This window comes from Rana temporaria, chromosome 1 (genome assembly GCF_905171775.1).
Source record: "Rana temporaria chromosome 1, aRanTem1.1, whole genome shotgun sequence".
Classification (NCBI taxonomy): Eukaryota; Metazoa; Chordata; class Amphibia; order Anura; family Ranidae; genus Rana; species Rana temporaria.
Window position 1 is genome coordinate 659,286,517 of NC_053489.1, and position 22,598 is coordinate 659,309,114.

General features: G+C 46.5%; 1 protein-coding gene across 1 annotated transcript in view; it reads right to left on the minus strand.

Annotated features, from left to right (window-relative positions):
- The window catches only part of LOC120924553 (shootin-1-like), a 104,862-nt gene extending 85,522 nt beyond the window's left edge, over positions 1–19,340 (minus strand). Inside the window, exons 1-3 of the mRNA XM_040335525.1 lie at positions 19,132–19,340; positions 13,061–13,107; positions 2,463–2,514 (exon numbers count right to left, since the gene is read on the minus strand). Of these exons, the coding sequence (XP_040191459.1) occupies positions 2,463–2,514; positions 13,061–13,107; positions 19,132–19,216 (184 nt within the window). The 5' untranslated portion in view covers positions 19,217–19,340. The remainder of the gene's footprint in view (positions 1–2,462; positions 2,515–13,060; positions 13,108–19,131) is intronic.
- Positions 19,341–22,598: the final 3,258 nt, after the last annotated feature.

Below are 22,598 nucleotides of genomic sequence, written 5' to 3' on the forward strand. Positions count from 1 at the left end.
AAACAGGATTGCAACACTGATATGTGACACCAAAATTATGGGCTTGAGGGAGGAAGCAGAAAATCAAACTACTATGTGGAAATCTCAGAACTGGAGTCCTAAAGAAATATATAAACCTTTAGCTGCATGACCCAGAGAATAGCATAGCGCTAAAAATGTCCCTAATTTGAAGGGAAGTTGGCTCCCTCTTTTGGAGCCAAATCGCTCTTTGTTACCTGTGAATCGCTCCATCGCCAGGTCTTTCCTTCTGTACAAGGTGGCCAACATATAACCAATCAACGTGGCAGCCAATCTGTGGGCAGGTGCTGTCTTAGGGCTCATTCACAAGGGCATCTGATATGCTATGTTTAGATGCATACAGAAAAAGTGCGATCCGGAGAAGAGACAATAGGCGAAGGATCGGCGTGACTATGGGAGGAACAGGTCAGAGAAGGGTTAACAAACCCTGTAGTTAGTGTGGCAGGGGCGTAACTTACCTGATTGGTGGCTGAGGGGTCAGATGGTCAGGGTGGACCGCAACAAGAGTTGTTCAGTGCAATGGTTGATGTGTAGTCATTCTGGAAAGTTCAGCTGAAGTGAAGAGTTTCCCTCCCTCCCACCGTGTGAGTGAGTGAGTGAGAAACTTGTATAGCGCTACACATGCGAACTGAATCGCCTCAAGGTGCTTGGTGTCCATTTCCGACTATTTTTTGCCTTCAGAATAGATGGGTTTTGAGTTTTTTTCTGAAGGCCAGATGATTCCCTTTCCGATCGGATGCTGGTTGGTAAAGTGTTCCATAGTCGAGGTCCTTGGACTGCGAATCGTCCTTTTCCTTTGGACTTGTATCGGGCCTTAGGTATTTGGAGTAGATTTTGGTTGGTAGATCGCAGGACGCGGTTTGGGTTGTGACATTTTAATTTTTCGCATAGATATTGGGGTGCACTGTTTTGTACACATTTGGGCGTCGGGCAGAGTGCCTTAAACGTAATTCGGTCTTTTACGGGCAGCCAGTGAAGGGACCTAACGGAGGGAGAGATTGATTCCCATGTTTTTTTTCCTGTTACAAGTTGTGCCGCCGTGTTCTGGACGACTTGTAGACGAGCGATTTGGTATTTTGGGAGTCCGAGATAGAGGGCGTTAGCATTGTCGAGTCTGGAGTTGATTATTGTTCCCACCACGACTGCAATGTCTTCTTTCGGGATAAAGGGAATGAGTCTACGTAGTAGGCGCAGCAGATGGTGGGATCCGCTGACTACTGAACTTATTTGTGCTTCCATTGTCATGTCGGAGTCAAAAGTGATTCCAAGAATTTTGACTTTGGTGCTTGGGACGATGATTTGTCTCAAAATGGACGGGGGTGTCCATGTTGTCGTGGCTGTCTTTTTCGGTTGGCGTGAAACAGGAGAAGTTCTCTTTTTGATCCATTGAGTTTAAGGTAACTCTCCGTCATCCAATTCTCTATCAGAGTAAGGCATTTCTCTAGTCCGAGATAATGATCCTTTTTATTGCTGATACGGAAATAGAGTTGGGTGTCATCCGCGTAGGAATGGTAGAGTAAATTCTGGTTACTGATGATTTCTAGAAGGGGGCTGAGATAAATATTGAATAGTACGGGCGACAAAGGTGACCCACTCCGTTTTTCAGAAGTGAAAGGACCTAGTTTTGCTATCTGTGATCGGTTTTCCAAAAAGGAGTTTAGGAGTCTGGGTTTAGGGTGAATTTTGGGTGGGGGACAGTTCTTTTGTGTTTTGCGGTTTTTCTAATACAGTGGAACCTTGGTTTACGAGTAACGTGGGTTAGCGAGCATTTTGAAAGACAAGCAACTTTTTTTTTTTTATTATGATTTGGTTTGCGAGTGTTGTCTCGCAAAACGAGCAGAATTCAAGCTAATTGGGTGTGCAGTACCGCATTTGGCCTGAGGGGTGGGGGCGCAGAAGCCGAGCAGAGCCGTTCGGAAATACTCAGTTCCCGGGTGTTTCCGAGCCTTTCCGAGGTCAGCCAAGCTGTCCCCGATCATTTCCGAGGGTCTCTGGCACCCCACCACCTCTGGCCAAATGCAGAACAAATTGTTTTTGTTTCCATTGACTTCTATGGGGAAACTCGCTTTGATATGCGAGTGCTTTGGATTACGAGAATTCTCCTGGAACGGATTATGCTCGTAATCCAAGGTTCCACAATAAAAACACAATAAAAAATAAACTTTAATGTTGCATGTTTGTCGCAAGAGCTTGCGAGTCAGGGGGTCTTTGGGGGGTCAAGGATTAAACAGATTGTTAAAGAATTGGGGGCTCATCTAGGGTATGGTGCTCAAACCTGGTTGGTTGTTGGTGGTTCTCCCAGGAGCTAGGTCCCCTTGGTGGGTTTAACCAATCTTGTTTTTTGTACAATTCTCCTTTAAGAGGGCGTGGGATGGGGTGTGTCCTACATAAGGCTGGTCAACATACTGTAAGGACATTCGATGTGAGTAGGAGCTCATGCTTACTTTCAGCAAAGTTCTGTGTTTGATTGCCATCATTACCGCCGGAGTCTTCTTCCTGTGCAAGGAAAATAGAAATATGACTAGTCTTTGGAGATCAATATACACAGGGATCCAATACATGTAGTTTACCTTAAAGGGGTTGTAAAGGAAATTATTTTTTTCCTAAAGAGCTTCCTTTACCTCAGTGCAGTCCTCCTTCACTTACCTCATCCTTCCATTTTGCTTTTATGTCCTTATTTCTTCTGAGAAATCCTCACTTCCTGTTCTTCTGTCTGTAACTCAACACCGTAATGTAAGGCTTTCTCCCTGGTGTGGAGAGAGCCTCTTGAGGTGGGAGGGGGAAACAGGCAAGTCAGGACACTCTCTACTTTGCAGATAGAGAAAGGAGCTGTGTGTTAGTGGGTGTCCTGACACTCCTGCTCGCCCTCTCCCCCCTCAAGAAGCTTTCTCCACACCAGGGAGAAAGCCTTGCATTACTGTGTGGGAGGTAGACTAGCTGAAACTGACATCACCAGTGACACTAATACAGTGGTCAGTGCTAATACTATACACCAATGGTTCTCAACCTGGGGGTCGGGACCCCCTCGGGGGTCAAATTATGATTTGCCAGGGGTCCCCGAATCCTGGGCTGTTCTTGAAACTCGCACCACTCTCCCTGCCTTTTTGTGGCCGGCCAGCTGGGCCGTCCCTGGAGCCCGTGGCCTTCCACTCAGCCTCTTCTCAGCCACCCACTAAGTTCACGGCATGGGTGGGGGGGGAAGAGGCTAGAGGTCAGCTGACTGGTGAGGAATGTGAAGTGGGAGGGGCTGGAGGAGACCCTATTTTCTGATTCCGGCCTAGGTGCCACTGCTTCGACATGCCACAAAGTTGGAGGCACAGTGAGTAACACTACCTGTGATTATAGTTGCCATTAAAAGTCCTCACAACTGTTCTCAGATCAGCAGGTGACCTTGTTCAAGAGCACTTAATCCACTCATCCCACCATCCCACCAAGGAGTAAGAGAAGGAATATAAATAAAGAATACATGGGAGGGAAAGGAAAAGAGGGCTGGAACAAAGAAAAAGGGAGTGAAAGAACAATAAATATGGCTAGAGAGAGGAATGGGGGGGGGGGGGGGGGGCAAAAAATTTGGATAGAGAGAGATAAAAGGGAAAGAAAGAAAGAGTAGTACATCCGAAAATATACCATAAGGGGTTTTAATACTGTAAGTGGAAGGGACTCAGGGAGCGCTAAATGTCCATGGGTTAGGGGTGCAAATTACTTGTCTTGCTTTGGGTGCTGACAAACCATGCTACAATTTTTTTTTTACTGTTAGGGGTCCCCCCAATTTGGGAAATTTTATCAAGGGGTCACGGCACTAGAAGGGTTGAGAACCACTGCTATACACTGTCACTGTACTAATGACACTGGTTGGGAAAGTGTTAACATCTAGGGCGATTAAAGGGTGCCTAACAAGTGTTAATGTACGTATTATGTGCTGCTTTTTACTAAAGATCTATGTTACTTGTCCCTGCCTTGCAGGGATAAGAAACAGAGAGAGCATTCCCTCTTTAGAGAGCCCTGTGTTGATTGTCAACATAGAGCTCTGGGCTGTGATTGGACACAGCCGATCAGCAAGTCCCAGCCATTAATCATTTTGCTGCTGATAAGCTCTCACTATTACACAGTTACATAGTTAGTCTGGTTTAAAAAAGTCCATCTAGTTCAACCAATAAAAGCAGGGAAAAAAACAACCTGTGTACATTTACAGTGGGTTTTGGCGAGGGGGGCATGCATTTGTGCATGCCCTAAACCCGGAATCAGGCGTACCAGTGTGCCGCTTTTCCTATATGGACCGCACGTCTACAATATATTGTGGGTGGGCAGTCCGCAAGAGGCTAACGGGTTTCTAAAGTCTTGGTGCTTTTTACCTTCAGGCCCCATTCACATCTCGCGTAGCCTAAATGAATGTTCCCGTTTAGGATTTTTTAAATGCATTTTGGTGTGTCGCGCATAGGGCAGTCCATTCACTACAATGGGCAGTCCTATGTGCTTTTGTCGCATAAAAGAAGTTCCTGCTCCTGTTTGAGATTGTATCAGGGTTGAGAAAGCAATAAAACCATCTAGAATCATAATTATGAAGTTAAGCTCAACGACGTTTCATGGACTATCCACTCATCAGGAGCAAGTGCATCGATATACTTAATGGGGGGATCATTGCCCGTAAGTGCTGCCAATCAGTGCCTCATAATCAGTGCCGCCTATAAGTGCTGCCTATAAGTGCCACCTCTCAGTGCCCTTCAGTGCCGCTTATCAGTGCCCATCAGTGACAACTATCAGTGCCGCCTCATCAGTTTACTCAGCGGGTAGTTTTATATGCTCGTGTGTGCATTTTCTGAACATTTGCTGCTCTACAGGACGTTACTCTTTTCCGGGCCGCTATGTACTGATATGCAGATCCTATTTTTCTTCCTTTTTTTTTTCCTGAAAGACCCTTGACCCCCAAGGTAATTTTCAGTTATGGGATACAGGCACTCAACATGTCGGGGTTGTGTGCAGGGAGGGAGGGGTTGGGTGTTTGTTTTTTATTGTTTTGTGATGTGTGCTATAATATTATGCTTTTTGTGCTTATGTCTATACAGGCCACGCTGAATGCTGTGCTAGTAAGAGATTATCAGAGTGAACTAAGATCCTATATTGTTAATAAGTTGCTCATTTGCTATCTATCCTGTGGATTTATGCCTTTTGTATATATGTATTCATGGCTAACAAAATAAGCTTATTATCATGGAATGTGAGGTGAAAGGTAAACCTAAACTTAAAGGTGAAGCGATCTTTAGTATTTAATTATATTAAGCGGTACAAACCCCATACAGTCCTATTACAGGTGACTCGTTTACAGGGCTCCAGAGTCTTATCTTTGAAAAAAGCAAACATTATAAATGTTATTCATGTGGAATTCTCCACATATTCTAGAGGAGCAGCTATTTTGGTAACAAAAAAGTAAGGCCCTGGAGCGAGAGAAAATAAAATGAAAGATAGTGCAGGGCCGGCATGACGGTGTGAGAAGGGGAAGCAACTGTGGGGTTAAGGATTGTAGGTGGAGAATGGGGGAGAGGTGGATTGGTTGGAGCAACAGGATGAGGAGGGGTTTGTGGTAGTTAGTTAAGGGATAGGTGGGGTCTCCTGGACAGAAGAGAAGGGACAGGTGACAAGCAGGAAGTCCCCCCCCCCCTTAATATTTGTATTAAAGGGATCAGAGGCCCCATGTGGCAAACCCCTTTTTTATTATTTTTTTATAAATGTTTATTTTTTTATAAATGTTTATTTTTTTATTTTTTATTATTATTAAAGGGCCCAGAGGTCCCCAGGGCCCTGGATGGCAACCCCCTTTTTTTAATTTATTTATATTTTTTATAAATGTTTGTTTTATTTTTTTATATATATTTTTTTTATTTTTTTTTTATTAAAGGGCCCAGAGGTTTCTTTTTATTATTTTTTACAGGGCCCAGAGGTCCCGGATGGCAACCCCCCTTTTTTTGTAATTTATTTTTATAAAAAAAATAATAATTTGTGTATATATATAGATATATATATCTATATATACATATTTTTTTTTATTAAAGGGCCCAGAGGTCCCCAGGGCCCCAGATGGCAACCCCCCTTTTTAAAAAAAAAAATATATATATATTTTTAATTTATTTTTTATTTTTATTAGAGGGCCCAGAGGTCCCCAGATGGCTACCCCCCTTTTTTTTATATATAATTTTCTTTATTTCGTCTTTTTTTTTGTTTGTAAAGGCCCCCCCCCCCCCCCGCTTCTCAATTCGCGGCAGCCCCCCCCCCCCCCCCGCTTCTCAATTTCAGGCGGCACCACCCCCTTCCCCCCAGTTCTCTGATCCAGGAGGGCCCATGCCTGAAGCTGTGTAAAGGGCCCCATAATTCCTGATGGCTGCCCTGGCTGGAATACGGTAATGGTTGAACTGTGGGTGTGGGTTGTCTCCGAGCTGGTGTGTCACGGCTGGCGGCCTGGTATGGTAAAAGGTCCCACAGTGTTACAAGTGGAACAAGTTGGAATTCTGGGTACCGTCATAAGACCAACAGGCCGATAAGTTGTTTTTCTTAATAAAAAGGCTGCTATGGTAATTTGTACTCCAATTTATGTGTGGTCTCATTAACTTAGTTAATAGCAAGGGGTATGGTGAGTACTCCTGGGCGGGCAGACACAAAACAAGGTGGGACATCTTATCTACACTTGTCAAGGTGGCTGCTCATATCTTACATATCAAGCTTGATACTAAGGGCAGATATGCCATCTTGGTTTGTACAATCTTTAATGTGTGCTTAAAGCGGTGGTTCACCCTCCATAACAACATTTTAGCATAAAATTAAGCATAGTAGGGCGAGCTACAGTATGCCTGTATTTATTTTTTTAGCCCCGTACTCACTGTGCAATCGTATATTGAAGATTCCGACTCCCCGCGGGGAATGAGCGTTCCTATGGAGAGGGAAGGTGATTGACGGCCGGCTCTGGCACGTCACGCTCCCCGAAGATAGCCGGAGTAGGTCTCGGCTCTTCACGGCGCTATACGGCGCCTGCGCACAGACTATGCGCAGGCGCCGTGAAGAGCCAAGTCCTATTTCGGCTATTTCCGGAGAAGCGTGACGCGCCAGAGCCGGCCGTCAATCACCTTCCCTCTGGATAGGAACGCCCATTCCCCGCGGGGAGTCGGAATCTTCAATATACGATTGTACAGTGAGTACGGGGCTAAAAAAATAAATACAGGCATACTGTAGCTCGCGCTACTATGCCTAATTTTATGCTAGAGGGAAATAAAAAAAAAAAAAATTTTATAGGGTGAACCCCCGCTTTAACGTTGGTGTGTGTTTATATCCCACCTCCATTTTCTTTCCCAATATTGGAGGAGGTTCTGACAGAGGCTGTAACGATAGCAAAGGGGCCTGTACTATTTTTGGGGGGATTTTATTGCAGTGTCGGATGTGACTCTGGACAGGCATGGATGTATCTCAGGTGCTTTCTGGCTGGAGAGCTATTCACTCACTGATGTTTGGCAACATAAAAATCCTGGAGTCAGAGAATATTTACGCCACTCGGAGACACATAAGAAACTGTCGAGAATAGATATGCTGCTTTCCACAATGGAGGGCCTTCCACTAATAATCAACATCGGACACCTGTCGAGAGCTTTATCGGATCACTCACCGGTGGAAGTCAATCTAGACTTAAATGCTGGCCATGGAGAAAAACAATGGCGCATGAATGTTCAATGGCTACAGGACGAACTTTGGGCCCATGGCATGACCCTGGCACAGGACGTCAATGAGAGTTGACACCAAGGCTACAAGAAAATGGCCGCTGCTATACTTTCTGTGACACTCTCACTAGTGAGAGACACAGGATGCAGCTAAATCCCGTTTTCTTCCCATTTTTTCACTTGCAGTACTGGACAGAGAGGGTATGCGGATTGCACCCTGCTGTCCAGCGCTGTAAAAAAAACGCAAATTGATGCCCTATGGGGCGGAATATATATCTTCCTGCTTTACCTATTAGGCCTTGTGCACACGACGGGACATGTCCGATGAAAACGGTCCGCGGACCGTTTTCATCGGACATGTCCGCTGGCGGATTTTGGTCTGATGGCTGTACACACCATCAGACCATATTTCCCGCGGACAGCGAACGCGGTGACGTGGCCACGCCGTCGCCGCGACGTGCGCGACCCTGGAAGGTCAATGCTTCCACGCATGCGTCGAATCACTTTGACGCATGCGAGGGCTTTCAGCCGAGCGGACATGTTCGGTGAGTCGTACAGACAACCGAACATGTCCGACAGACAGGCTTCCAGCGGACATGATTCTTAGCATGCTAAGAAACATTTGTCCGCTGAAAACTGTCCGATCCGCCGGAAAATTGTCCGGTCGGCCGTACAGACGACCGAACATGTCCGCGGAAACTGGTCCGCGGACCAGTTTCAGCAGACATGTTCGGTCGTGTGTACGAGGCCTTATACCTACAAGACATGGCAGGATGAAATGAGACATTATAGGACCTGTAAAGGCATCCTTACCAGCGATCAGCAAATGTATCCTTATCCAAAAATACATGCACGAGTACAGTTGTTGGGATTTTTTTCAATAAAAAAAAATTGTTTAATAGAAAGCTCTGTTATTGTGTTTTTCTTTTAAAACAAAGGCTGTTAATTAGTTTGGACAAGTGTACGAGTTGTTTTTTCTAAACCAAAACCTTGGTATTCAGGTTTAATTACAGTGTTGGCACTTCGGAAAAAAAAATTGTTTTGTGTTGCAGTTTGGGCACTCGGGCTCAAAAAGGTTCGCCATCACTGTTATAGGTTATTACTAACAGAACAGAATACTAAAAAACAACTACACCAAAGCCGTAACATTTTTGAGTTTTTGTGGTCAAGTGTGGGCACTTGTTGGCTTTTTTGGAGAAACCTGCTTATACCCCGGTTTCAGAAATGCAAATTAAAAATTCGGAGGGCACTATAGTTCAGGAACCTCAAGGGATCCTGAATACATTTACTGAGTTTTATGAGACAATTTAGCAATCCCAGACTCAACAAATGGATCAAGAAATAGCATCTTATTTAGATGCTATGGCACTGACCACCTTGAGTTTAGAGGATAGTAACATTTTTGAGAAAAAGATAACACAGGGAGAAATAGGCATTGCCCTTGCCTCTTTCAAACCCTGTAAGTCACCAGGTTTGGACAGATTCCCTGCTGAATGGTATCTCTTTAATTAGCTCTGATGTCAACATTTTGGCCAATAGGCTGCAATCGGTAATCACAAAATTGATAGATTCTGACCAAACGGTATTTATTCCTGGAAGAAGTACTTAAATTAATCTTAGAAGGTTTACGTCAATCTACAAATATTAATACTGTCATGTACCTTCTGACCAAACGGTATTTATATCTGGGAGAAGTACTCAAATGAATCTTAGAAGGTTTACGTCAGTCTACAAATTTTAATACTGTCATGTACCTGGGTGTATTTCGAACTGGGATGGTCCTGGCCCCACAGCTTACTTGTTGTGCCACGGAGGAGCTCTGGAGTTATGGCTATGTTCTCTCAGTTTGATGCATTACCTTGGACTCACTACCAGCTGTGGACAATCTACAGTTAAAGCAGCCCATAAATAGTGGCACTTCCTGTCTCTCAGCGCCCGTTTGTGTGGACTAGCTCCCTGCGTGTTGTGACTGCTTTGTGACTCTGAATACCGTAAATGAACTTCTGCCTGAATTCCTGACTTCTCTCTAGCCTGCTGATTTTGTACTTCACCGCCAGCTCGTGTATGACCTTTGCCTGCCTGACCACTCTCTGGATATCGATCGTGTACCGCTTTACCTGATCTTTTGCCAACCTGATCTGCCTAAGTTTTCGCCTGAATCCTCAGCACACAAGCTCCACTTCGGACACTACCTATCACAGGTACCTTACAAATACAGGCAGTAGGGTGATAGCATCATTAGACACCAAAAAAGCTTATGACTCGGTTGAGTGGGGACACCTCTTTTTCCCTTATGGCTAGATTGGTATATGGGCCTAAATTCATTTCATGGGTAAAACTTCTATATAACGACCCCAGGGCCAGTATTAGAGTAAATGGACTTATATTGGACACTCGAATACCTAGGGGGACTGGACGAGGTTGTCTCCTCTCCTGTTTGCAATGGCCATTGAACCACAAGCTGCTAGACTTCGAGAGGATGACGGTATTAGGGGCGTGTTTGTGGGGGGTCTAGAGGAGCGTGTTTCATTATACGCAAACGATATGCTCCTATACTTGGGAGATCCAGATACATCCCTACTGCTTTTTCAGTAATACAAGAATTTTGAAATGACTCAGGCTTCCGTATCAATTGGTCTAAGTCAACATTATTCCCACTAGACCCACAACCTAATCTAATACTACCTGCCCAATGTCCCCTTGCCAGAGGCGTACTAAGCATGGGGCGGAGGGGGCGGGCCGCACCGGGTGCCACACACTGGGGGGGTGTCAGGCCAACGCAACCCCTCCGCGAATGAAGAGGACTACTTAGCGTGCGGCATGATGATGGCGCGTCGCACGGGAACAGGGAGGCAGCGCTAGCGGCAGTCTATGGTAAGACACAGCTGAAGCGTGGCTTTTCAGGGGGGGGTGTGACTCGTGCGAGCCGAACCCATACCGGACCGCAATTATCCCCTTCTCTGTGGCAGCGCAGCGCCCGCGGCTCTGATAGATACGGCTGTGACTGTCTGACACTGACAGTCACACCGCCGAGGAGCGTGAAGCTGCAGCCGCTTCCCCCTGTGCTGTGCTGCCTGTGTGTGTAGACAGTGTAACACGCGGCGCGCTGATGATCATCTGTCTGACGGCATTATGGGTCTGAAGGCAAGGGGGGTGTGTGCACTATTGTAAGGGGGGGTGTGTTCTGTATATGAGGGGGGGTGTGCTGTACATGAGGGGGGGTTCTGTATTCTGGGGGGGGTTCTGTATTGGGGGGGATGTTCTGTATTGTAGGGGGTGGTATCTGTATAGGAGGGGGTTCTGTATATCTGGGGGGGTTCTGTATTGTGGGGGGGGGTGTTCTGTATTGTAGGGGGTGGTTTCTGTATATGAGAGGGGTTCTGTATTCTGGGGGGTTCTGTATTTTGGGGGGGGGGGTGTTCTGTATTGTAGGGGGTGGTATCTGTATGGGGGGGTTCTGTATATGAGGGGGGTTCTGTATTCTGGGGGGTTCTGTATTTTGGGGGGGGGGTGTTCTGTATTGTAGGGGGTGGTATCTGTAGGGGGGGGGGTTCTGTATATGAGGGGGGTTCTGTATTCTGGGGGGTTCTGTATTGTGTGGGGGGAGTTCTGTATTGTAGGGGGGTGGTATCTGTATAGGGGGGGTTCTGTATTCTGGGGGGGGGTTCTGTATTCTGGGGGGGGGGTTCTGTATTGTAGGCGGGTGGTATCTGTATAGGGGGGGTTCTGTATTGTGGGGGGGGGTTCTGTATTGTAGGGGGTGGTTCTGTATATGAGGGGGGATTCTGTATTCTGAGGGGGTTCTGTAAGGGGTCCAGAGGTGCAGGATGCTGTGTAATGTAAAGGGGTCCAGAGGTGCAGGGTGCTGTGTAATGTAAAGAGGTCAAGAGGTGCAGTGTAATGTAAAGGGGTTCAGAGATGCAGGGTGCTGTGTAATGTAAAGGGGTCCAGAAGTGCAGTGTAATGTAAAGGGGTGCAGGGTGCTGTGTAATGTAAGGGGTCCAGAGATTCAGGGTGCTGTGTAATGTAAAGGGGCCCAGAGGTGCAGGGTGCTGTGTAATTTAAAGGGGTCCAGAGATGCAGGGTGCTGTGTAATTTAAAGGGGTCCAGAGATGCAGGGTGCTGTGTAATGTAAAGGGGTCCAGAGGTGCAGGGTGCTGTGTAATGTAAAGGGGTCCAGAGGTGCAGGGTGCTGTGTAATGTAAAGGGGTCCAGAGGTGCAGGGTGCTGTTTAATGTAAAGGGGTCCAGAGGTGCAGGGTGCTGTGTAATGTAAAGGGGTCCAGAAGTGCTGTGTAATGTAAAGGGGTCCAGAGGTGATGTGTAATGTAAAGGGGTCCAGAGGTGCTGTGTAATGTAAAGGGGTCCAGAGATGCAGGGTGCTGTGTAATGTAAAGGGATCCAGAGGTGCAGGGTGGTGTGTAATGTAAAGGGGTCCAGAGGTGCAGGGTGCTGTTTAATGTAAAGAGGTGCAGGGTGCTGTGTAATGTAAGGGGTCCAGAGATGCAGGGTGCTGTGTAATGTAAAGGGGTCCAGAAGTGCAGTGTAATGTAAAGGGGTGCAGGGAGCTGTGAAATGTAAAGGGGTCCCGTGGTGCAGTTGTGGAGAGGGGGTACACAGTAGTGACAAAGAGATATTGAAGGATGCAGGGGGCACAGTGGGGTGTTTTTACATTTTACCGGGGGGTGCCAGATATTGGATCCGCCCCGGGTGCCAAATGTTCTAGGTACGCCCCTGCCCCTTGCTGTTTCTTCGCAGTTTAAATATTTGGGAATAAATATATTTAAATGGTCATTGAATCGTTTGTAGATATAAACCTATAGCCCATAATTAGGACATTTAGAGACAGAATACAAAAATGGAAGGATCTACCACTTACACTATTGGGTAGAGTTAATCTATGTAAGATTATTTTCTTATTTTTGTATGCTCTCTCTTTGTATGTATATATAAAAAAAAAAAAAAAAAAACATTCCAATACATTAACTCTTTGGTGAGCTCTTTCTTGTGGGGCTCCAAGGCAGCTAGGGTCTCCTTGGATGTCTTACAATTGCCGGTTGACAGGGGAGGACTGGCGCTACCAGATCTTCATCTCTACTACTTTGCATCCAAATTGGTATATATTCACTGACGAATGTTCCCACAATTGAACACTGCAGCAGTGGCGGTAGCGGTTGCAACCTCATATGAAACTCTGCTAAACTTTTTCTATAGGGGGGGAGGTACCTACAAAGGGGGGCAAGGTAATGCTTAAATTAGCCAAACACATTTTGGGGATTTGCCTAAAGCACACAGCCGACCGACCCCTTCACTTATCTCCCAATGCTTCTGATGCTGATGCCTTACCTCGCTGGTTATACCGCAGGAATCCGAACTGCTGGATAATTGAAGATCTGTTAAAAAAAAAATCACGGTATATGAAATAAATCACTATTGATGAAAAAGCCATATTCAATTCGTTTTTCCTGAATTCCCTGAATTAAAAGTTGCTTTTTATTTATCATTTTTTTTTATTCTTTATGTACAGTATATTGACCACAGTACAGGGTAAAGCGACCAACTTGCAAAGACAACAAACTCTATAAAAAAAAGTTTTAATTACATTTTTTTAAATTAAAATTAACAATTATTTTTCATTCCAGAAAAAACACTGCAAGCTTTGTGGCAATAAATAGGATGTCAGGAATTTGTTTACTATTAGCCAGATTCAGAGAGAGTTACGCCGGCGTATCAGTAGATACGCCGACGTAACTCGGAATCTAAGCCATCTTGGGCCAGATTCACAAAGAGATACGACGGTGTATCTACAGATACACCATCGTATCTCTGACTTACACTGGTCCTATCTATGCGCCCGATTCATAGAATCAGATACGCATAGATAGGGCTAGATCTGACAGTGTTACATTGTGTTACACTGTCGGATCTTTTTTTCCATTTAAAAATGGCGCCGGGGGCGTTCCCGCTGATTTACGATAAATAATATGTAAATCAGCGAGATACGCAAATTCACGAACGTACGCGGACCCGTCGCAGTGTTCTTACGTAGTTTCCGTAGCGGTTTTCCCGTCGTATACTTACCCCTGTTTTTAGCAGGCGCAGCCAATGTTAAGTATAGCCGGCGTTCCCGCGTCGAATTTGAATTTTCCAACGTAGTTTGCGTACGCCGATTAACGAACATGCGCGTCGCAAGTCCCGCTCACGTCGAAACCACTGACGTCCTAGTGGCGTCAGTGGGAGCAATGCACGCCGGGAAATTCCCCGGACGGCGCATGCGCATTTAAATCGGTGCGGGAACGCGCCTGATTTAAATAGTTCACTCCCCTAGCCGCGGAATTTGAATTCCGCCGGGGGATTTAGGATCCGCCGTCGCAAGTTTGGAGGTAAGTGGTTTGTGAATTAGCCACTTGCCTCCTAAACTTGCGGGAGCGGATCTTAATTCACGTAGATCGAGCGGATCTATAGATCCGCTGAGCTACGTGAATCTGGCCCCTTAAGTTTAAGTGTATTCTCAAACTGAGATACACTTAAACCTAGCTAAGATATGACGGCCTGCGCCGTCGTATCTTAGGGTGCAATTTTTTTGCTGGCCGCTAGGTGGCGCTTCCGTTGAGTTTGGCGTAGAATATGTAAATGACTAGATACGCCGATTCACGAACGTACGTGCGCCCGTCGCAGTAAAGATACGCCGTTTACGTAAGGCGTTTTCCGGCGTAAAGTTAGTTGAACAAATCGCTGACCTAGTCAATGTTAAGTATGGCCGTCGTTCCCGCGTCGAAATTTGAAAATTTTACGTTGTTTGCGTAAGTCGTCCGTGAATGGGGCTGGACGTAATTTACGTTCTAGTCTAAACCAATACGTCCTTGCGGCGTAGTTTGGAGCAATGCACCCTGGTATATGTACACGGACGGCGCATGCGCCGTTCGTAAAAAAACGTCAATCACGTCAGGTCACAAGTAATTTACATAAAACACGCCACCCACATCCTCATTTAAATTAGGCGCGCTTATGCCTGGCCATTCACGCTACGCCGCCGTAACTTAGGAGGCAAGTGCTTTGTGAATACAGCACTTGCCTCTCTGACTTACGGCGGCGTAGTGTAAATACGATACGCTACGCCGCCGCAAAGATACACACATGTACCTGAATCTAGCTATATGTTAGATTATGGCACCTGAAATTAGGTGCGATATTTTTGGTATATTTGAAAACAACAATATTTTCACCCAAAAAATTTATTGATCACATCCAAATTGTAATTTTGTACATACAGTAGTTACATTGGTCCAGCTTTGGTTACTGGGCCCTCCCACTCTTCCTCGGAACCAGGACCATATTGGAGGGCTTTAGGATGGCCAGGAATATTCGGTACAGAACAAGTTGGTCAGCAGGTTCTAGCCAATGATTTATGGCCGGTTCCTGCTAATCGACTTAGCGAATCACAGTACAGAGCCCTGTGTTTACTAACAACACAGGGCTCTGTACACGGAGCAGATATGTGGCTGTGTTTTCCTCCCTGCTTTGCAGGGAGAAAAATCAGCCACATAGATTAGTAAAAGCAGAACATATTCCACACATTACACATTGTTAGGCACACAGTTAACCTGTTGATTTCTGCTAGATGTTAACCCCTTCCCAGCCAGTGTCATTACTATAGTGACAGTGTATATTATCAGCACTGATCACTGTATTATGCCTCGTACACATGGTCGGACTTTCAGAGAAAAAAGCCAGACAGGCCGTGTGTAGCCTCCATTGGACTTTTTTGGTCAGAAGTCCGACGGACCTTGGATATAAAACCTGTTCTCTATCTTTCCGACGGACTCGAGGCGGACTTTTGCATGGTCGTGTGTACGAGGCTTTAGTGTCACTGGTGATGTTAGTTCCTACCCAGTGTCAGTTAATGTCAGATTGTCCACCACTTTTGCAGTCCCATTATATGTTGCCAATCACCGCCATTAGTAGGCAAGAGGGGGAGCACCCTTCCATGCAGGCCCGGATTTACTCCATTTGCCCCCCCAAGGCCAGGTCCTTCAATGCCGCCCCCGCCTGCGCAGTACAGCAGGGGGGACATTATCCGCCGGGGGACATTTTCTTTTTCGGCAGGACACTGAGAAGCGGGGGGGGGGGGGGTGTTGCTGCCAAAAAAGAATGACAAAATGACATTGAGAACCAGGAGGGGGGTTGCTGCTGCCAAGAACTATCTCACCTCCTCTTCCCTCTGTTTTTTCTCCTCTCACCATCCACATTACAGGGGAAAGTAAAAGTGTCCTCTCCTCTCATGCACCCACTGCCGCCCCGAGGCCTGGCCTTGTTGGCCTTGTTTGCAATCCGGCCCTGCTTCCATGGCTGTAAAAGCAATCCAACAGCTAATTAGCCGCTAGGATTGCCTTCACATTGTACATCAGGGGTGTCAAACTCAATTTCATTGTGGGTCGCATCAGCATTATGATTGCCCTCAAAAGGTCTGGTTGTATCTGTAATATTAGATGTCCAGCGCATCCCCTTCCCTTACATTAGATGTCAAGAGCCACCCCACCATCAGAAGTTGAGTCTCCTACTCTCCCTTACATCACAGTGCACCCCCTTTCCTTATGCTGCTGCTGGGAAGAAGCTGGATGCATTGCTTAAAAGCAGAAAGTAAGGGTCTGGAGTAGGACCAGCGGAGGGCTGGAGCTCTCTTGCAGCTGCAGGAGAGGTGCGAGGGCCACATGAAATGGCCTGGAGGGCCGGATTCGGCCCGCGGGCCTTGTGTTTGACAATTCCAATTCCTTAAGCTACGCCGCCGCAAAGTTGAGCAAATGTACCTGAATCTAGCTATTTATATCTATGATTGCTATTTCCTTTTAAATTATTGGATTGGTTTATTCTGCACGATTGTGCATTGGACACGTTTTTTTATATATTTTTTATATATATATTTTTTTATATTTTTATTATTTATGCCACTGCCTGAGGGACACCTATCAGCAAAAGTATGCAAGCATAGGACACACCCCTGACCACGCCCCCTTAAAGGAGTACAAAAAAAAACAAGATTTGTTAAACCCACAAGTGCTTTTTTTTTTATCACCACTATTCCTTTATATTGGCTTTTGGAATTTACAAATGCAGCACTTTAGAAATCAGATGAAAGGTTTAGCACTGGGAAACACTTTTTGAAAGATAAAAAGAGAATTTTATATACATCTATATAGATCAGACCAAAATGAGGGACAAATAGGGTGACCACGTGTCCTGGATTGCCCGGGACAGTCCCGCATTTTACAAGTCTGTCCCGGGCACATTCATTCCAGGACCATACAGTGTCCCATAATCAAACTGACACAGCCACCCCCCGGGCCAATCTGATGCCCCCACATCACCGCTTTACTCACTGGGCCGGATTCAGATAGGAGATACGACGGCGTATCTCCTGATACGCCGTCGTATCTCTGAGTGCGGTCGGTCGTATCTATGCGCCTGATTCAGAGAATCAGATACGCATAGATTTGACTGGTGTAAGTGTCTTACATCGTCGTATCTTAGGCTGCATATTCACGCTGGCCGCTAGGTGGCGCTTCCGTATAGTTACGCAAGGAATATGCTAATTAGATATTTACGCCGTTTCAGAAACGTACGTTCCGCCGGCAAATTTTTTTTACGTCGTTTACGTTAGGCTTTTTTCGGCGTATAGTTACCCCTGCTATATGAGGCGTAGCTAATGTTAAGTATGGACGTCGTTCCCGCGCCGAGTTTTGAAATTTTACGTTGTTTGCATAAGTCGTTCGCGAATAGGGCTGTACGTCATTTACGTTCACGTCGAATCAAATACGTCCTTGCAGGGCGTACTTTGGAGCAATGCACACTGGGATATTTTACGGACGGCGCATGCGCCGTTCAAAAAAAAATTAAAAAAATAAAAAATTAAAAAACGCGGGGTCAAATTTAAATAAAACACGCCCCCAACATCCCCATTTGAATTAGGCAGGCTTACGCCACCACACATACGTTACGCCGCCGTAACTAAGGGCGCAAGTTCTTTCTGAATACAGAACTTGCGCCCAAAGTTACAGCGGCGTAACGTATCGGAGATACATTACACCCGCAGAAAGATGCGCTCATCTTTCTGAATCTAGCCCATTGACAGTACTTGTCCTGGCCGGGAATGCCTGGAGGAGCAAAATCCCCGCCCCCTGCGTGTGATTGGAGAAATCATAAATCCCGCCTCTTGTGTCCAATCACTGTGCTGTGATTCGTTACAGCACAAGCTGATTTTTGGGAAAGGACGGTGTCCCTGAATGGCAGTTTGGAAATGTGGTCGCCCTACGAGGAATGAGGGACAGAGGGACATTGCTCCAAATCAGGGACAGTTGCGAGCTATGGGTTTGGGGCTTCTAAGTAATTTTCCAGCAAAAAATACTGGGGTAGATTTAGTAAGCAATTGCGCTGCGTATCCATAGATACGCAGCGCAATTGCTTAGTTGCGCCGGCGTAACGACTTTTCTGTATTCAGAAAGCTTGTTACGCTGACTGCAGCCTAAGATATGCGTGGCATAAGGCTCTTATGCCCTCATATCTTAGGCTGCATTCTTACGTTGGCCGTTAGGTGGCATTCCCGTTGTGGTCAGCGTATAGTATGTAAATTGCATACTCACGTTGATTCACAACGCTACGCGAGCCCTGCGTACGCAGTTTATTTTGTTTGCGTACATCGGGTTTCGCGTAAGGCTGCACATGCTATTAGCAGGGGCAGCCAATGCTAAGGATACCTGTCGTTCCCGCGTCGTGAGGTTTGAAATTTACGTAGTTTGCGTAAGTGAATCGTGAATGGCGCTGGACGCCATTCACGTTCACTTTGAAGCAAATGACGTCCTTGCGACGTCATTTACCGCAATGCACGTCGGGAAAGTTTCCCGACGGAGCATGTGCTCTACGCTCGGCGCGGGAACGCGCCTAATTTAAATGATTCCCGCCCCCTACGGGATCATTTACATTAGGCGCCCTTACGCAGGGCATTTTTGAAGAGCACCCACGCAAATTACGTGGCTACTGCTTCATGAATGAAGCGTAGCGCAAATAATTTGCGTAGGCGCAGGGTAAAAAGGGTACACTGCGCCTCCGTAAGGAGCGCGCAGCTGTACCTGAATCTACCCCATAGATCAGACCAAAATGAGAGACAAATGAGGAGGAAAGCGGGACAGAAGGATAATGTTCCAAATCAGGGACAGTCCCTCGAAATCAGGGACAGTCCCTCGAAATCAGGGACAGTCCCTCGAAATCAGGGACAGCTGGGAGCTACTGTATGCAACCATGAATAAAATCCCTGGATATTTTATCCTATACTATAAGTATAAAAGTTATATAATATTCAGGAAATCTCACCTAAGATCCACAAGGATCAGGGGGGAGAAAAGGATCTAAAAAGATCTAATCACCTGTGAGACGGCAGGGGTCTTTCTCCAGGTAGGACTGCAGGATATCCATGCTGTTGCCACATGCAGAGGATTCCTCCATGGCCATTCACGTACAGAGCGATCTCACAGAACGAGGAAGTGTGTAAAAGATCTTTCATTTTATTTACACTGGAAAGGAATTGAAACTCCCCTCCCAGAACCTAATCCTGTGACTGTTATTATCACTTCTGCTAACTGCTTGTAGCTATGGAGAGAGGTGGAGGGCGGAGGGGTGAGGAGGATACTCCACGCTACAAGAACTTTGTCATTTACTGCAGGCAGGGCAACTGTAAAGATTAACCCGTTCATGCCTAAACCTGTTGCTTACAAATTAAAAGGGGTTGTAAAGGTGGTTAAGAAAAAAAAAAATTATACTGAGTAGCCCAGATCCTCCTCTTCTGGGGTCCCTCAGTGGCGCTCCTCCTCTTCTCCAGTGCCCCATTGGAGAAGCGCTCTCCTTTGTGGACACCTGTGGGGGGGAGGGGGGGCGCGCTCCCGTGTCCTGCTTCTGAGTCTATTTACAGAAGGGGTCTCACAACTGGCGGCTCTCCAACTGTTGCAGAACTACGAGTCCCATCATGTCTCTAGCTGAGGAAGTCATGCTTGTAACTGTCAGCCTTCCAATGCCTCATGGGACTTGTTGTTCTTTGTTCTGCAACAGCTGGAGGGCCACCGGTTTGAGACCCCTGATTTACAAAGAAAGCGGGACTCGGCCCCGCCCCCCGTCTATGGATTTGATTGACAAAAGTGGGAGCCAATGGCTGCGCTGCTATCAATCCATCCAATCAGGACCTGAGACACCGTCTTTTGCTTGTGTGTATACGTCCCAGGTAAGTAAAACGGGGGCTCAGGGGGGGGCTGCAGCATTACAGGAGGCTTTTCACCTCAATGCATAGAATGCATTGAGGTGAAAAACCTTGAGGGTTTACAACCCCTTTAATATCCGTATTTTTTACTAGAAAATTACTTAGAACCGTATTTATCGGGGTATTGCGCGCTCCGGCGTATAGCGCGCACCTCTAAAGTGAACCCGCATTCCTGTAAAAAAAAAACATTTTAGTACTTACAGTTTTGGTGTCTTGCGCGGCGTCCATCGGCGGCCTTGTCGGGTCCGGCGTCCATCTGCGGCTTCGGTGATGTCCTCCTCGTCGGGTCCAGCGTCCTTCTGCGGTGTCCTCCCCGATCGATACCCGCTTCCCGCGCTGAGTTTGAACCACTGCGCCGGCATATACCGAGCGCAGTACACTCGGGTATAGTCGGGCAGGCTCGGCTCCTCTCGCGGTCACGTCCTGTGTGTCCTGTACGTCCAGGACGTGACCGCGAGAGGAGCCGAGCCTGCCCGACTATACCCGAGTGTACTGCGCTCGGTATATGCCGGCGCAGTGGTTCAAACTCGGCGCGGGTATCGGCGTATATGACGCACCCACGATTTTGCCCTGAAAATTTTCAGGGCAAAAAAGTGCACGGTATACGCCGATAAATACGGTATATATATATATATATATATATATATATATATATATATATATATATATATATATATAATTTATATTTTTTTATTTTTTTTGCAGAAACAAGAATAAAATGTCAATCTTTGCCATATTTTATGTCACACGGTATTTGCGCAGCGGTCTTTCACATGCAATTTTTTGGGGGAAAAAGACATAGGGGGTTATTTATAAAAGGCAAATGCACTTTGCACTACAAGTACAAACTACAAGTGCAAAGTACTGTGGGCCAGATTCACAAAGCAGATACGACGGCGTATCTGTTGTTCTATCTATGCGACTGATTCATAGAATCAGTTACGCATAGATATCCCTAAGATCCGACAGGTGTAATGAACTTACACTGTCGGATCTTAGGATGCAGTACCGCGGCCGCCGCTGGGGGGAGTTTGCGTCGTAAACCAGCGTCGGGTATGCAAATTAGGAGTTACGGCGATCCACAAAGCTTTTTCCCGTCGTTACGTCGCCGCAAGGGTTAGTTTTCCGTCGCAAAGATAGGGCACCTTTAACAAAGTGGAAAATTACTCCACCATGTTAAAGTATGCCCGTCTTTCCCGCGTCGCTTTTGAATTATTTTAAAATTTTTAAATTTTCCCGGCGTAAATCTTTTTTCACGTCGCGATTCACAAAACGTCGGCGCGTCGTAATTTCGCGCAAAGCACGTCGGGAAATTTGCGACGGGAGCATGCGCAGTACGTCCAGGGCGGGAGCGCGCCTAATTTAAATTGTACCCACCCCATTTGAATTGGCCCGCCTTGCGCCGGACGGATTTACGATACACTGCCGCAAATTTCCAGGTAAGTGCTTTGTGGATCGGGCACTTAGACAGAAAATTTGCGGCGGTGTAACGTAAATCGGTTACGTTACGCTGCGCCCGCTGTACGTGAATCTGGCCCTTTATATCCGAGGGGGACATGCAAGGAAAATAAAAAAAACAGCATTTTAGCTTGCACATGATTGTATAATAAAATCAGCAGAGCTTCCCCTCATTTCAGATCTACCTCCCAGATTTACAGCGACTGCACTTCCAGTACAATTTCAAGTGCACTTTGCAGTTGCAGTTTGCAGTTGCAGTTTGCACTTGTAGTGCAAAGTGGATTTGCTTTTCGTAAATAACTCCCATATTCATAAAAAACAATGTAAATATATTTTTTGCATAATGTGAAAGATGATGATACGCCGGGTAAATAGATACCTAACATGTGATGGTTTAAAATTGAGCATACTCGTGGAATGGCGACAAACTACAATGCCTAAAAATCTCTGTAGCGCTCACCCCCGAAGGAGCCGCTGATTAGTTTGGGATCGGTTTACTGAGTTACCTTCTTGACTTGGTCTAGGGGTGACTTCTGTGAGTGTGAATAAAGAGCGAGTGTCCAGACATCAATTCAGTTTTCAATGCTTTATTCCCAAGGCCCAACACGGCCAACATCAACATGGCACACGACAGAGAAAGGTTGATGGGCGTAGAGAGAACTTTAGTATCAGGCCTTGGATATGAAGAGAGAGCAAGCCTGCTCTCAGCAATGATATAGCTCAATACGTCGCCACCCCAATCAGGGTGGGTAAAGTGCCCCCGGACAGGCGGTTATCTCAGGCCTGGCAGCCGGAGCGTCACTTGCAGATCACTGGGAGGAAACAGACCTCTGCCACAGGCCTGACTCAGGGCCTCTGCCACAGGCCGGACAACTTGGGATTTGTGAGATCAATTTGAGCAAATCCTCCCAGTTAGTTCAATCAGTGTCACCCACTGACAGCTTGAGCATACCTGTCATATGGTGCGGTGACCGGATCCCCGATGGTTCGTCTAGGCCTCCTGGACAACCTCTAGTTCTAGGTTCCCCCGAGCCAATCCCCCATCGCACAGCCTCCAGCATAGGATCCTCTCAACAGAAGGTTGGGACCCAGCAAGTCGCTGGGGCCCCTCTCAATGTCAGGATG